Genomic DNA, 16,955 nt, shown 5'->3' with positions numbered 1-16,955 from the left:
AGTCAGCTCTCAGATTTCACACATAGCCCAGATATAATGGTGCAGTCTGGTGCTAATAGTGTGAGTGCAGGATTGCTGTCGCAGGTATTTCCTTAGTCCCATTGATAGTTCTTTTCACTTTCAAGTACCGCAGACACAAATAAGGAATTGAAAACACAGTGCTGGGAAACATAGCTATGTTAAGTCAGACTTCATGCCAGAGAAGTGGAGTGTTTTCTCTATTCCCCTTTAGTAAAATGACTAGCGCCCCATAAGTAGGACACATTTGTCACAAACACGTTGAATTGGGAAGTCCCGTCACAACATGCAACAGTTCATCTGCGAATCTCCAGCGAGGAGATGAAGCCTTTGTCCCGTTTGTCTTGCCGACAGCAAACTGCTGAAGCATGGAGAGCAGCGAGGCATGCTGTTGATGCTATTTAGACAGTTACACTCACACTTTGATTTCAGTCAGTGACAGCTGCATGTGTGTGTGTGCAGAGCAAGTGTGGAGGTATTAGCATGCAAACTCAGAAAGCAGTCGGCAAAGAATGTCTTGCCAGTTGCAAATAGATTTCACTCACTACATCCCTGCTCACACCCACCCACATGCCACCTCATCTGTACACACAAACACACACACACAGTTTGCCACCTGTTCGGTTGGGGCAAGCTTATTGATCGGAAAAGCTTGTTGATCGATAATCAGTTCAACACTAACAAATTTAATCAGAGAGATTAGGGATTGTTGTAGTAATTGATTGCAGCTGCGATCACACTTCTCTCGTAGCCTTGTCTTGTAGTACACACAGGAAAGGTTTGTAGAAGTAGTAAAATGTGGCAATCCAAGTCAATGTGGCCTCACACGATGTTTTAACCCATGTTGCCTTATTGTTTTAAGTGGTGCATTAATGATATTAGAACGTTTTGTTTTTTCAGATTAAACAGTCAAGAGTGGGGATTATTTTACAACTTATTTTATGATTGATCCTCACAGTGTACAACTCGGAGTTATGACGTGGGCAGAATATTGGCTTCTGCATTAAGGCTCTGTTGACCATGTTGTTATCCTTGCATCTATTCCTGCGATTCCTCCACATCCCACAGCTATTCTCATGAATGATAGGCGTCGCCACTATACCTCCACATCAGCACTCACAAAAAAGGGGTCGAAACCTCCCTCTGTGTAATCTTTTACACAATAAGACAAGTAACAGACATAGAGACTTGCACAAGCGGCAGAAACAGCGGCTTGCTACAATGGATTTGACGGCAACTTTGTTGTGCGGTAGATATAATGCAGCTCATAGCCTCATGAGCAAGCGCGATACAATGACGACCTGTTTTATTTAATGAATACATTATCTTTGTTCTCATCAATAAACAGTTTTAGCATAGTTTATTATCACCAAGCACACTCATCTTATCTGTTATGGTCTACAGCCCCATGACGTCGTTTCTGGGAAGACATGGGTTAGTGTGCGGAGTCCAGAGTTAACCTAGATTCATAAGACGGCATTAACTCTTTACTTTAGCTAACTGCAGAAATAGCATTTTCCTGTTTCTCATCCCATGAGTAGTGTTTCATTGTTATTCCAACTAAGCATTAAATATGTTCATTTACTAAAACATTTTCACAGAGTAAAGAACTTTAATTTCCAAGCTCAAAGCTCCACACTCCCCTTTATGACCTTAAAGTAGCACTGTCTTCAAACTGGCACTCGCATTGTACTGTCCTGGCTGCTTCTCCTCTATAAGGCATGGACTTCCTCCTGACCTAATCTGACCCTTTCATTCTTCTGCAAGTGGCGCTGTAGAAGCTGTCTGGAAACAATCACCACTGGCACAGTTGGCAGGGCAGCTCTGCTAGCCGCTCATAACACATCTACCAAACCTTTGCTGTAGTGAGCAAATTCAACAGACTTTTTGCCATCTTTGGCAGTAATTATGACCTCAGACTGAATCCCAATCTTTATTTTTACTGCAGGTAAAATTAAATACTCTGAACGGGTGTATGACGCCTGTATGGAGGCCTTTGACTGCCTGCCCCTCGCTGCCCTACTCAACCAGCAGTTCCTGTGTGTACATGGCGGACTCTCACCAGAAATCAACTGCCTAGATGACATAAGAAAAGTAAGTGATCGACCGCTGACTTGTGACATTATCAAGATCTGCCTTTCAAGTTAATCTCTTATATGTTCCAAGAATATGTGTTAAAGTGTCAGCTCTAATCGCAGATCATTCACTTCGTCATGCCTCATTACACGTGATTCTAGCTTTGATGTACAGCCTGTTCCACTGTTGGCAGGTTGAAATCCAGAATGGGCATTTCCTGTCTGTGCCATGGATGCCCTGGTCAAACTGAGGCAGGACAACCAATATGGCTGTTATTGAAAACAAAAGTTTTACAATAAAGTGCACATTTAACAGCACCAGAGGGTGACATGAAAACACAGTAACATCTAAATTAAGTCATCAACTTAGTTTACTATATTTAGAACGAAGGCAGGTGGCACGGTGGTTAGCACTGTTGCGCACAGCAAGAAGGTCCTGAGTTCAATTCCACCATCAGGCCGGGGGTCAGAATGGTTGTCTGTCCCTGTGTGTTGGCCCTGCGACAGACTGGCGACCTGTCCAGGATGTACCCCGCCTCTCGCCCTATGACAGCTGGGATAGGCTCCAGCGCCCCCTGCGACCATGAAAAGGATAAGCGGAAGCGAATGGATGGATGGATGGATGGATGGATGGATGGATAGAACGAAGGCAGGCTTAAACTGGCTTCACTTTTTAGCTTTGGAGCTACGTTGATCTCTTATTTACAGTCTGTTAGAGATGGACAGTTAAAAGCTATAAATACTCGTTGGGCAAATACTTTTGGACTCTGGATAAACACTCTTCAGTCGTGTTTTGAGTGTTGACGTTACATAGTTTGTCTGGCAGAGGGCACCCTGCAACTTCCCTGTTGGCAACATACATTTTTGGAGTGCCACAAACACAACCAGGTGAACAGAACGAAGTCCAACGTAAATAAATAACACCATATCGCAAATGTTAGAGACGTGTTTTCTGTTTTGTGTGTCTGATAGAAAAAAGTATTAGGAGATGTGTTGGCATATAGTCAAAATAAAAAGGCCAGAAATTGTTTATCGGTTTTTATTGTTTAACATGGGTTGTAGCCTTTCACAAGCTTCTCAGCTTGTTACACTAGTTCTGTCAGCAGGGACAGAACTAGTGTAACAAAGCGAGTTTGGTTAAAAATGCATTTTTTCAGTTCCTTCCATGTCATTTCCATCGAGGCAGTTGAATGGAGTGCTTTCATGTGAGAGAGTCCATTTCCTTGACTTTGTGGCTTTAGCCACTTTGTCACAACCAAACAGTTCCTCTGCTAAGCATGTTTGTATTTTGTGCTCTGTAGTTAGACAGATTTAAAGAGCCTCCAGCATTCGGGCCAATGTGCGACCTGATTTGGGCAGACCCTGGTGAGGACTACGGCAGTGAAAAAACATCAGAACACTTCAACCACAACTCCGTCAGAGGCTGTTCTTACTTTTTCAGGTAAAACTGCCGCTTTTAGCGTCACTGTTACGCTCTGCACAAGCACTGCCCTTGTAGAGCACTTTAATAATAATAATGAGGAATCGAATTGAAAACGAGCTGCATCGCGCAGGTCACAGGTTGTGGATTCATTGTTTTATAGGTCAATCAGCTTATTGAGGCACTTTCAAAAATGGCCTTCTCAAAACAGGTTAGCAGATAAAAACAGCATGTTCAAAATGGGTCAACACATTCAGTGTGCCTCTACAAAATAGGTCAACAGATTCAAAGAGCTCCTTCACAATATTCTGTGGAAATGGGTCCAGCAATGGTCAAGAGCAGACAAACATGTTAGAGATTTACACATTTAAATGGCTTGTTTAGAATTATGTGGGTTTAAAGATACAAAATGCTTATTCAGAATAGGAAACAACAGCCAGGTGATTACGTGTAATAAGATTAGAGAGGAAAAATTGAACAATGCCTATCACAGTCCTTTATGACAGAAAATGTTAGGCTGAGATAAGCTAAATCAGTTAGCTTGGAGCTAGTTACATCAGCTGTGTGCAACTTGAGATGTAACCAGCTTCCTCAGTAAGTCTGTATTAAGTGAAGGTAAATGCATCAGTGAATTAAGAGATTGCACCAGACCTTACCAAGAGATGGCAGCTTAGGGGAGTTGGTCAGCCACTTTGGATGGACTTATCATAGCTTTCATTTTGTGGTCTCCACGTGACAAAGTAAGTACTTTTAAGAAACTATTTAGCTCATATTTGGGAAAGACTTTTGATAAGATAAGATAAGATAAGATAGAACTTTATTAATCCCTCGGGTGGGTTCCTCTGGGAAATTCGACTTTGTCACAGCAGTTTGCAGTGTTTCACACATTACATATGCATAACTCACAATGTCAGAATGTCTAAATAAAGGTTTCTTCCTGTTTAGAATGTGGTCAGTTTTCAACAGTCTTTGAGACTGACACAAAAGTTAGCCAAATACAATAGACGACCTGCATTCAGCGATGTCAGCGACTCTACACCTAACCTAAATGTAAAATACTGTAGTTGTTATGCCGACTGTCAACCTGCCTTGCTTGATAAACCCAGGGAACAGTATGATGACCTTCTACTCCAACAACATTGAAAGGATTGCTTTTTTCCACTGGTGTATACTGCTGTCTGTTTGTATAAACAAGGTGACGACACACAGGCAAAGAGCAGTGATGCCTGCTTGTGATGCAGTCAGTGTAAATCTGAGCTAACTAAGGCCTCAGTCACAAAGAACTAGAGACCAGTCAGCGACCATCTGGCAACCACTTTGGTCACGACCAGCTGTATGGAAAACCCTCCTTCCGACTGCTTTGGTTGTCAACAGGTTGCTGTGTTTGCCAAACGTTTGCATGGAAGGCGCCAACTTGTCTGCAAACACTTACACACTGCTCACTAAGCAGTAGTGAAACATGAAAAGTGTGAGGCAAACCAGAAATGAGGAATGTTCATCTTCAGACTAAAGGTTGTTACTCTGGTTTGCAATGCAAACTACAGGTGACTGCAGAGATCTGCTAGCAACCAAAGCAATCACAATGATGTTTTTGGTGCAGCAGCATTCTGTTTGCAGACAATTTCACCTTTGTTTTGGTTTCTCAAAGTTGCCAGTGTGTTGCGGCCTGTAGGCCCGTGTGACTGATGCCTCATAAAGCTAACATTAGATTGATAAAGCAGCATCTCAATTATTGTAAAAGTATAACAGGTGCTAGCATAATTTTACATTTTTGTTAAAATGCTGTCTAAACCACTAATTAGATTTTTTTTTTTATGTTTGTATTTCACAAAAATAAAAACTAAATATCTTAACTGATTGGCTAAAAGATTGTTAGCACAAACTTTGGGATTGCTGCTAACTCTGAAATGCAGAGCTGTGCAAGAAAATAAATAAAACATAGATACCTTGATAAAGTTTCGGGAAATAAGAACACATTGATACTGAATATAGACGTGATTTGCTGGAGGTTTTGTGAAAGTGTGTAGTCCTTGAGTTGATAACTTTTGATTGGCAGTGCTATAGACATTTCCTCCTTTCATGCATATCTTAAGGTGAAGTGATTTTGTTTAGCTGATCCCTAGTTTAGATGAAATAGTGTAAGAACTGACCAGTTTATCAAGTGTTAAACCAAAGTAATAGTGATAAAACACTCTGTTTTGTCTTGTGTTGCAAGTCCCTTAGAGCCCAGATTTACTTACTGATGAGTTGAGCTAGAGCCAAGACCGTGGAAGGAGAGGTTTTAGTCATCAAGATTTCCATCAAAAGAACTTGAAAGTAAAACAAGGTTTCCTTTGATGAACCTGCTGAATGATTATTTAACAGCTGCTTGCAGCATGCTCTCATTTATCTCTGCATCACTGAGGATCTCTCACCTGGTCTTCTTTTAGCAGCACTCACTAGTGTTCCTCCAACATCCCCTCCTTTGGTGGTTCTGGAGTTGCTGAGTAAATGGAACAAATAATTGTGACTATGATTTTGCCTTAGTCGAATATTAATACTGGTCAAAACATTAAAGTCTGCGTGTCTAAAGTCTGTTCATATTGCCAATATCAGAAACCATTGGGGCTGGTTTGATGTTGCTTTGTTTATTCCCAATAATTTCCAGAGCTAATGGATTAGTTGTACTCTAAAGTAAAGTAGCTGTCCTCATCTAGCCTCTGCTTGGTCTAAACTTTTTGGAGAGGCCAGCCAGTGCTGCTGAATCCCATAAATACACCAGAGCAACCGCTGGATACTGTGCATCTTTAAACTCTGAGCTCAAGAGGCCAGAGGGCACAACATGCTGAAAATAAACGTGAAGGCATCTCCTCAGGCCAACAGTCAATTAGTAACTGATCTTAAGAGGCCTCACGCTGCTCCGTCTAATGGTTTAAATTTGAACTACGCTTTGACCCCTCTGTTAGTGGTTTTAACTGGTCCGCCTTCTCTGTCTCTTTCTCTCTTTGCAGTTACTCAGCAGTCTGTGACTTTTTGGTAAATAATAACTTGCTGTCGGTAATAAGAGCCCATGAAGCACAGGATGCAGGGTAAGTGGTATTTTGAAAACACATTTCCAGCATTTGATGATATGTAACATGTTTAATGGGTCACTCTTATTTGCGGCTGCATAGGTATCGGATGTACAGAAAAAGCCAGACCACAGGTTTCCCTTCATTAATCACAATCTTTTCAGCTCCAAATTATCTAGATGTCTACAACAACAAAGGTCTCTGTCTTTTCTTTTTTCTCATACCTCTCTCATTATTGTATTTTTCTTGCATTTACCTGTCGTCAGTCCTTCAATGTCTCCTCCCATCTCCTCCTCTCTTTCTATCTTAGCTGCTGTATTAAAATACGAGAACAACGTGATGAACATCCGACAGTTCAACTGCTCCCCGCACCCTTACTGGTTGCCCAACTTTATGGATGTCTTTACGTGGTCTCTGCCTTTTGTTGGAGAGAAGGGTACGTCTGGTGCCGAGTTTGGAAAAAGTGGATTGGAGGCCGACAACGATTCTTGTATTGAGCTTTCTATGATTCATTTACAGTGACGGAGATGCTGGTGAATGTACTCAACATTTGCTCCGACGATGAGCTCATGTCAGAGGGAGACGACCTTTATGAAGGTAGGTAAAAAAAAATGCATGTCTATTATTACTGAAGAAGCATCCACTCGAAAACGTTCATCTCGAAATGTTTCTGATGAATACTTTACTCATAAATATAACCAATGGACTGGGACCAGTACAAAAATAAAACAAGAAATAAAACCCACTAAGTTGGGGAAGGTTATTAGTGAGAACTGCCAGTGTGTTTTTCCACAGTGGTAATCTCACTAAATTGAGAAGAAGCTGAAATGAAAGCATTGTCATGCAGGCAAACTGTTTATTTAGCAATCTTTGGTAGTCCACCTCTCTTCCTAACACGATACCTCCTGGTCACCAGTCAGTAATACGATCAAAGCTACGACAAGCCGATGTGATGTCTTTTCAGACTTTTTTATACGAGGGCAATCCCAAAGGTCAGGTCTGCTATTGTTTTAGAAATACAAACAACAGTTAATTTTCCATAATATTTACATCATTTTAAAGCTTGAAGACTTATTTTTCTACATAATCGCCATTTTGGTCGATGCATTTTTGTAGATGCTGTGGCAGTTTTACAATGCCCATGTCATACCTGCTCGCCACCGCCACAGATTCGCCTTCAGGACAAATGTTCGTTCAACTTTGGGAGCAGGTGGTAGTCACTGGGTGCGTAGCCCAGACTGTAGGGCGGGTGAGGGATGAAGTTCCAACCAAAGTTTGGCAGGAGAGCGATAGTTTGACGGTGACGTGTGGATGCACGGTATCGTGGAGAATGCTTATGCACAGTGCGCAACTGTGTTTTGGGACCAAAAGGGGGTATTATTGGTTGACTTTCTGCCTGTTGGGACCACAGTAAATGCTGACAGGTACTGTGAATCACAGGAAAAACTCAGAAGGCCATTTCAGAACCGGAGAAGAGGAATGCTGAGGAAAGACGTAAGCATTCGCCACAACACTGCATGTCCACACGTCACCCGTGATGTAAATATTGTGAAAAAATAAACGGTTGTTTGAATTTCTAAAACAATAGGAGACCTTACTTTTGGGATTGTCCTCATATTTACCGGTGACCACATACTCATAGTGCTCCTAGAATCAAACACTTTTACTTGGTGATGAACCAGGATAATGTGTCCTGGACACAAACTACTCAGTGGGTTTGAATTTTTCTTAGTTTGGACAAATACATCCAAACAATGACAAGACAACTTCTCACTTTCTGTCTGTTCTTCACACATTACAGTAACCTGTGAATTGTGATGGATCGTGAGCTGGATGAGCTACTAGTCACATTGTAGACTCTGTTTTTAGTACATTGTTCTCTAGAATTGTGGCAATCAGGAAACAAAGGAAATAATCTTTCTCACTGACACACATCAAAAATTATTTTTCACAAATAATGGGGTAAGGGCATGGTTAGGATTATTATCTATGGTGAGTCAGACCTGAGAAGGTTAACACATTTATAACATGTATCAAAGCTAAACCTAGTTTAAGGCGTGTTTTTGTCTAAAAATCCATAAATATAGGTGGCCTGCTCACCTGTGCACATGTGCTTAGGTTGTAGACTTTATACAGATTCATTTCTGCTTCTTCAGTGAATGAAAATTTTAATTTGGCTTTTAAATTGGATGAAGTGATAATGAGTCCTGGCACTCACTTAACTGACATGGAATGCTGGGAGGTGATTTATGTGTAGCGCTTAATCATAATTCAGCCTCTGTCACACATGGCTGATGCTGAATAGGGAGTTCTGGTCCCTGAAGTACACGCACTCTGCTCTGAAACGAACGCGTGACCAAAGAGGGCGAAGAATATCACTCCCACGGGATGGAAAGTGCGGTGTGCTTTGTCTTAACTCATACTACGCACTGTCTCCAGGCGGCACCTCAGCGATGCGCAAGGAGGTTATTCGGAACAAGATTCGTGCTGTGGGAAAAATGGCCCGAGTCTTCGCAGTTCTCAGGTCTGCCTTGACTTTGACATTCTCTTTTTTTTCCCTTCTTCTTCTATTTTTTTTTTTTTTTTAAATATAATCCCAGTTGGAAATGCTTGTGTTCATGTATATATGCTAAAGGGATTTCAATGAGCTCAGTGCACTGGGTCATCACAATACCAGAAATTATTTGCAGGGCACCACAGGGCCAGTATGCAGCAGGATTGGTGAAGCTGAGTTTGAAAACACAGCGTTGGCCTGCTGGGATTAATGAGCGGGCACAAGATGAGTCACGATGCACCTAGACTCTGTAATGACATTACACATTATTCCAGATTAATGGCGCTGCTGCTAGCTCGTCACACTGCTGCAAGTGGACAAGCAGCCTATTTGTCAAACGCCTCCGTATGTCGAATACTGAAAGGGAGAGGGGGGGGGGGTAAAAGAAGGCTAATGACACTTTTTAAAGGCACAGATGTCTCTGTAGGATAAGAAAAGGTGAAGTTTGCCTTTGAAGTGTCTCAAAGTTTCTATAGAATAAAAAGCAGAGGACCCATTAAAGGCAACATGTTAACATAAAAGTGTGCTAACACAAATCTGTACACTAAGAACCGAGTCTTAAAAATATTGGTTCAGCTGCTAAAATTGACACAAGTTGTCAGTGACCCAATTACAGAAGCAGGGCACATGCTAGCAGGTTGGCTGGAGACGATTAGTGCAGATAGTCCATCGAACCAAACAAAGACTGGATGAGACGGAGCAGGTGAAACATCCAGTGACCTCATGACCTCATGGTTTGAAAACCGCCTCTAAACCACAAGGTGTGGGTCGCTGCGCTTGTTGAGACCTAAACTGTGTGTGCTCTTCATGCTCCTGTGTGTTGTTTTTGGACTAGGGAGGAAAGTGAGAGTGTGTTAACACTCAAAGGCCTGACCCCAACTGGAACTCTTCCAGTGGGAGTGTTGTCTGGGGGAAAGCAGACCTTACAGAGCGGTAAGTGTTTCTTATACTGCGTAACCTTTCCACTGTGTCCATTTACCACTTAGCTCTAATTAGACAGGCTCATTTCTTCACTCTGTGTCACAGAGTTTGTTTATTTAAGCACACCTGTTTTTCCCCCTGTTTTTGCTTTTATTACACACTTAGCTTTTTTAGCTTTAAGTTTAAAGATTGCCCTTATTTTCTTGTGGCAGTTATCCAGTTATCCTAGCCTGCTTATCCATGCTAATATATACATTATACACTTGCTGACATGTGAAGCAAGTCAGAAGAATGGTGGTTGAAGTATTACTGTCAGGACTCCTGACTCCGCCCTCTGATACCCTGATGTCTGTGGGTATGTGTAATAATTTTTGCAACTAAATTAATTTATTGCCATTTTTTCCCTGCAGTTGATTATGTTTATTCTGTAGCAATGTTGCTTTCATTTCACCTGATTAGTTGGATGACTTTCAGGTCTTTGCTCCTTTGTTATATTGGCTTCAAACTCTGATGCAACATTTTGAGTGTGAAGTCATAAAAACTGACATATTTCAATATGTTTGCTCTAATTATTGTTTTTTTTTAATTGAGTCATCTCTAATGGGCTTAGCTGTAGAGTTAACATTCACAAAAAATAAATTCCTTTGGTTTTGTTGCAACTAAACTAAAGAAGCCACAGCTTCTGTGTTGGGGGTTTCCTGTTACTGAAGAATAAACCTGGTAATTTCCTTCTGTTTGGGTTGCAAAAGAGTGTGGAAAATACGGACATATCTGTGCATCTCAGTGACGCTGAAGAGACAAGTGTTCAGATACATTATGATACAGCCCTATACATGCAAACATATGTCACAACATGTCCTAATATAAATGCCCAAAGAAGTACCCAGTGACATTTTAAAACTGCCAGGCCATTCCATCTCAAATCAAACAATTTTAAGAACATTTTCTCCAATATCCATAAAAATGTCACACTCCAACGTTTGGATATATTTGGATATATTTTGAAAATGGTCCATCGACCTGTCACTCGCGTTTTTTTTAACACTTTAAAATCTGAGGCCATTTTTGAACATTAATATTTCAAAAACTATTAAAGATAAAAGTGCGAACAGTTTTCTGAGCTTTCCCTGCCATAAAAATGAGTGAGAGTCTTTAATTTAGGGACGATAAATCACAACATGTCTGAGTTAAAATAGGACTTAAAAGAAAATTGAAGTCTTTGAAAGTCCCATATTTGAGCACACACTAACCCCCCAAAAACTTACACATTGCAAATGAAAATGTTTGACAATTTCTGAATACCATAGAATTGTATTTCACAATAATGCAAAAATGACCATGTTTAATGTACAATAATGTTTAATGTGAAGTTATCAGTCACAGAAACTTTCATGCAGGAGTGAGCAAGTACGACAAGTTGTATCATTACAAATATCAGTAGATAGCTTCTAGATGGTCTTCTAATTATAACTGAGAAAATAAATTTGTTAAATTACAGATTTTTGATTTTTGAGACCTTCTGTCCTGAATGTGTTTTATAATTCAGTAAAATTAAAACGGCCAACGATGATTTGAGATGGGATGAACCTGCTGCCATGTGGGAGACTTTTTCTAGAACAACTTCAGTATGTTAAAAAGAAGCATCCGAGGATTGTTTTCAGCTTTGTCTGTGAATATCTGATACAGCAGCTTCACCATTCGGTTATAGTCTCTTTGAAGGGTTCGAGATCAATGGTGGTATTCCCGCCACAGGAAGCAGTGTCAGGACTTTGACTGCCCCCTGCCTCCATGCGGCAGAAAGCTTTGGGGCTGAGCCGTGGGCCGGCTGGTCGAGGAGGTCAGCCTGTCACCTGGAAGTGGCTGCTGACCCTTTGATCTAAAGGTCAGCACCAGGCCTCACCTGCCACAGGACGTGCTGGGAGCCATGCTCTGCCATGCTGGAGGCTCACAGAAGTTGCAGAGCAATCAAAAGGGAAAACCACATGTTGTGACCTTTCTGAGAATGTCATTGTCCATGTCTGTTCCCCCAATCACAGCTTTCAGATCAGCTAGGCTAGTTCAAACAAGGGGAGCAGGGGGCTGTGTGTATTTTTATCCAGTCCTCCTTGATTCTCCGATTCTTGTTTGTTTCAGTCTTGATGATAATATACCTGTGCATTTTATGAACACATAACATCATTGCTGCACTAATTAAATCCAGTTTGCATCAAATTTAAAGGAGAAATATTCATCGTGTTTCCAAAAGCTGTAAAAATTATTTTAGTTCACTTTGGCATGAAGCTGATTGTACATGTGTAAATGAGTGTGTTTCTAAAGGGAACATCTGACTGCATGTGTGTTGAGCTGGACTGCCTGGTCATGGTTGTGCATCTCGCCCCCATCTTAGACTCTTAGTGTTTAACCAAATCCCCCCTGGCTCTCCACACCTAAGTCCTCGTGACCCTTTAACACCAACACTGGCTTAAAACTCCAGCAGACTTCTTCACTCTAACCTTTCCATCCAATCGCCTAAGTGTTTTGGTGACGCTTCACAGCTGCTATGAATTTTTGCCTCCCTTTGAATGAGCCGTGGGTGTTGGCCTATATTCTGCCATCTGTTTCTTCAGATTATCCCACAGGGGTGTTCAGATTTATTTTTTATTGTATTTTATTTCTTTTTTTAAACACTGTTGTATTTGCGGTCTCTGGCTACTTTGATGACTTCCTTTTCCCCCCTCCTTCCTCAACTCCCATTAACATAGCTACCGTTGAGGCAGCTAAAGCAAAAGGTATGCATTGGCTGTTTGGCTCAAATCCCCCTGTCTGTGTTTTGTGTGTGTTGTTCACCCTTTAACACAGACCCACTCCTCAAATATGTATTTTTCCCCCTTTCTGTTTATTTCTATTGATTATCCTGTTATAGTGAATCCCGTTATTGCTGGTTGCTCTTGCATCATCAGAATCTGTTGATAACACTAGCACTAGTGTTTTCTTTGACAGACAGAATGAGGTGGAAACAGCAACAGAACATGAATTGAAACAAAATGCTTGAATGAGAAAGAAGTGAACATAAGTAATCGCCTTTTTGTAATTGCTGTGTTCTCTTTGTAAATACAGAAATCTTTTTTCTAAAACATTTTAATACAGGCAAAAAGCAAATTTGCACAGGCACTAATTAAGACTTAGACTGTGTTGCTAAAATGAGATTCAAAAAGTGTCAACTACCACTGTGTAGTTTAAAGCTTTGGAGGATTCAGGTCAGCATTAGCTAAATCAGGCTCGTCTCTGTATGTCTGAAAAATAAAGACTGTTATAAAGAGGTTATGTATTTTGTTTTGTCGATCAGGTTTAGGACATGATTTGTCCTTTGTTGATAAGAAGTCCCTGGCTGTGGTCACATAAGCTTTTCTTGCCAAGTGTGGCTCCCCACACAGAGAAAAGCCTGCTAAGACCTGGTTAAGATAAGACCGGGGACATCCCTGCCTGGGATATTTTCAGAATCTAATCCTGTTGCTCCGTTTGGCTGTTGCTACACCGCTCGTCTCTTCTGGTCGACAGTGATGGTTGGCGGATCAACAGGTCTCAGTTATCTCATCAAATCCATAAAATATTCTATTGCAGAAGACATTAACGGTTAACCTTGTAGATGAGGGAAAGCAGGAGCGTTACTTACAAATAGTCATCAACCTTTTATGTCTTGTTTATCAACCAGATGAGCTCAGATAGCTCAGTTATGTTTCAAATGTATTCATTTCAATTGATTTTTTTTTTTAAGTAAACCTTTTAGGCCATGAAAGCGTACGTTAGACTGTTACCACTCAGAGTTATATTTACCATCAGTCTACAAATTTTAGTATCTGTTCATTCACACCTTTTAGATAAATATTTCAGGAATGCATCCTGTACTTTTAGGGAAATATTATAATTAATTATTTTGTGTAACTGTTATTTACTTCTGTAAATATGTCAGCTACTTGTCCTTTGCGTTTAGCTTATTATTTTGATATTTATTCACAGCTATAATAGAAACAATATCATTTTACAATTTTTATCAGTCTAAGATTACTTATCTATTAATTTCAACCACATTTCCTGTATTTTAAGCTGCTTTTTGACTAAATTAAAATAGAAATTAATCTATATTTAATTAATTAATATGTTAAATATTTTACATATTGACTGTTTTAATTTTAGACAATTAATTTAACTACATGGTGTTTGCGTTCGCCTAATCATTTCACTTATGTAACTATTACCAACTTTACTAACACATAACCATTCATTTCAGATAATTATCGCCCTATGTAACCTGTATTTTTTGCTAATTTTTTAAATTATGCATCAATTACTTTTAGCTAATTAGGTGATGTATGTTCTTCTGAGCTGTTTTATCAACAGTTAGCTAACTACATCGGTGCACAAATGTATTTTATCAGATCATTTTGAGTGTTAACTGTTTTATCACTGGGATAAGATTATTTTGGACATTGTCACAAGGACTAATATGTCATTGTACCATATTCATTATATCAAATCAAAAATGTTTTCAAATTGGAATCTTTTTATACAACCGTGTGACCGATGCAGGTCTAAGTGCCGCTGGTTGGAAATCGCAAAACTCAAAGTTGATAAATTCAATTATTATATTCAAGGAACTTTTTTTCTTTTTTTTTTTTTTAAATCACAGACATCTGGTTGTGCAAGAGTGGCCTTGAGGGTGTTTTTTGTTTGGTTTGTTCTTTTTAATATATAATTCCCATATAAAGTGTTAACCACTGAGTTTTCACTGTCTGTTTACTTTGATAAAATGAGTGAAATATATGAACTGTCTCTTACAAGTTTACTTTTCTATTTGCACTTGTTTTCGTTCTGGTTTCCTTGGCCGTTTCGGGACATTAACGTAAGTCTATAACGTGTGAGGTGTTTAATTGGTGTAGTTTGTCCCACTGGTGCTTGAACGTTAGGAGTCATTATTTAGTTGTGCATGTGTTGTATTTACAGATCATCCGTTCTGTGATTAGCAAATACTGTGTTTATTGCTCACCAAATGAAATCCCACAAGGAATGCATTTTGATTGAGGGTGGCAAAGAAAATAAAAAAAGAGAAAGCTAAAAATGGCGGTTTACAGTGAATACTTGCTGTGACGCACTGCTATTACTAAGCTGTTTTTCTACCTTCTTTTAATTTTCTCTTTGGTCTCTTTTCTGATTTTTAGCAATTCAAGGCTTCTCTCCCTCGAGGAAAATTCGCAACTTTGAGGAGGCGCGTGGCCTAGACAGGATAAACGAGAGGATGCCTCCGCGCAAAGATGGCCAGCAGCCAGATGGAACCACAATCAACACCAACACCCCCAACAAGAACGGCACTGATGGATAGGCAACTGAAACACTACCCTGCCATCTTTAGACAACCCACACCACCTGAGTCATAGCCCCCAACTGCTCTCTCTCGCTGTCTCTCTCTCGCTGTCTTCATCTGTCTCCTCTGCTGAAGCTGCATGTCCATCATCTGCTCGCCCACAGCCGGGCAGTGAATGGAAGCAGACACATCAGTGGATAAAAACAAAAGGAGCCGCAGTGCTGGGAAAGCACTACCCAGCTGCTCAAGAAAAGACAAACATTTGACTCTTTTATTTATTAAAGATAAAACCTATTAGATATATTGTGTTATAGCAAGAAATTACTGAATGAAGACATTTTACAGTCGAAATGTATTCTGTCCACTGAGGCTATACATGTCGAAACGATAAAAAAAACCAAAACAAAACAAAAAACAGGATTTTATAAATTGAAGTTGGTACCAGTAGATGAAGATGAGTTTTTAGTCATGTTAAGTTTGTTTTTTGAACTGTTGTTCTTCATGTGTTTGATAAGGGAAAGTACAAATACTGTAGCCTCGTCTGGGTCTTGTGAGATTCTTCCCGAGACATTTTGGACACTTGAGGTTCTACATACAGTATGCCTATATGTACATCAGTCAAAAGATAAATTGCATATGTATTTAAAAAAATATGATGGGAAAAAATATTAAATTCTATCTTATCTAATAACAATTTTTTTAAAAAGTAAAAATTTCTATGTGAAGACTTATGTCTTTAAGACTTTGTCTTATTTATACAATTTGAAGCCCTAAAGGTGGTTGTTTTTGTAAAGTATTTTGTTCACTTCCAGAGGAAACGTTTTCCTGTATTATGGTTTGTAAATGACACGGTTAAAGTGAAGGATTAACTCTTTATGTGCAATGATAGTTTGTATTTCTGGCTGTCTTGTGCTGGTTACGACTTGTGTTCACTTGATGGCAGCTAGGAAGTTCTTGCTGCCCTTAACCCCCGACCCCCCTCAAAAAAAGAAAAGTACAAAGCATGTCTTATTCTACACAGCAACCAGACCCATTAATACTCCTCTCTGGGTTTGAGCTCCGCACATCAAGATTACACTAAAAGGACCCGATTTCTCTCCGGTTATTGGCCAGAAGAGGACCTGCATGTCGTACTCTCCTCAAAGCAGACTGATGTTCATTATTACATAGGAAACTTCAGTGTATTTAACTGAAATATGGCAGTTTGATGTGATCTTTTATTGTAAAACACTAAAAAAAAAAGGGGGGGGGGCATGCTTTTGGGGGTTTACCTTTGTTTCTCAGTCTGTATTAGTGTCTCCATCTACTGTTGATTAGGCAGTATTCTTTTAAATTGTGATAACCGTGCATATCGAATAAGGGAAACATTTGACTTGCAGTGAAGCAACAGCACTTTGACGTTGCCGTACTTAAATACGATGGACTGAGTCATTTCCCCCGGCAGGGACAGCTGTCTGTCAAGGCCTAACAGTACTGTAATCATCTCAAGCTTGGCTGACTCACATATCCAGTATCTTATTTTTACAACCTATGGTCACACAAAGGTGGTGAACCATTAACACCTGCTGAGATTGCTGCT

The 16,955-nt window shown here is 40.1% G+C and overlaps 1 protein-coding gene across 3 annotated transcripts in view; it reads left to right on the top strand.

Moving 5' to 3' along the window:
* LOC102200614 (serine/threonine-protein phosphatase 2B catalytic subunit alpha isoform-like) overlaps positions 1-16,949 on the top strand; it is a 33,875-nt gene extending 16,926 nt beyond the window's left edge. For 2 of the 3 annotated variants that reach the window (XM_005748244.2, XM_013914702.1), the window contains 10 exons: positions 1,967-2,112; positions 3,395-3,534; positions 6,504-6,581; positions 6,666-6,760; positions 6,874-6,999; positions 7,083-7,160; positions 9,003-9,087; positions 9,953-10,050; positions 12,780-12,806; positions 15,243-16,949. In XM_005748244.2, the coding sequence (XP_005748301.1) occupies positions 1,967-2,112; positions 3,395-3,534; positions 6,504-6,581; positions 6,666-6,760; positions 6,874-6,999; positions 7,083-7,160; positions 9,003-9,087; positions 9,953-10,050; positions 12,780-12,806; positions 15,243-15,394 (1,025 nt within the window). In that variant the 3' untranslated portion in view covers positions 15,395-16,949. Of the gene's footprint in view, positions 1-1,966; positions 2,113-3,394; positions 3,535-6,503; positions 6,582-6,665; positions 6,761-6,873; positions 7,000-7,082; positions 7,161-9,002; positions 9,088-9,952; positions 10,051-12,779; positions 12,807-15,233 lie in introns of all 3 variants that reach the window. The other variant, XM_005748246.2, reaches the window with a different exon arrangement.
* Positions 16,950-16,955: the final 6 nt, after the last annotated feature.

Source organism: Pundamilia nyererei, unplaced genomic scaffold, assembly GCF_000239375.1.
Source record: "Pundamilia nyererei isolate P.nyererei 1_Seehausen unplaced genomic scaffold, PunNye1.0 scaffold00217, whole genome shotgun sequence".
NCBI lineage: Eukaryota > Metazoa > Chordata > Actinopteri > Cichliformes > Cichlidae > Pundamilia > Pundamilia nyererei.
The sequence above is the reverse complement of the archived record's forward strand: the minus strand, read 5'-3'. Positions and strand labels throughout refer to the sequence as shown.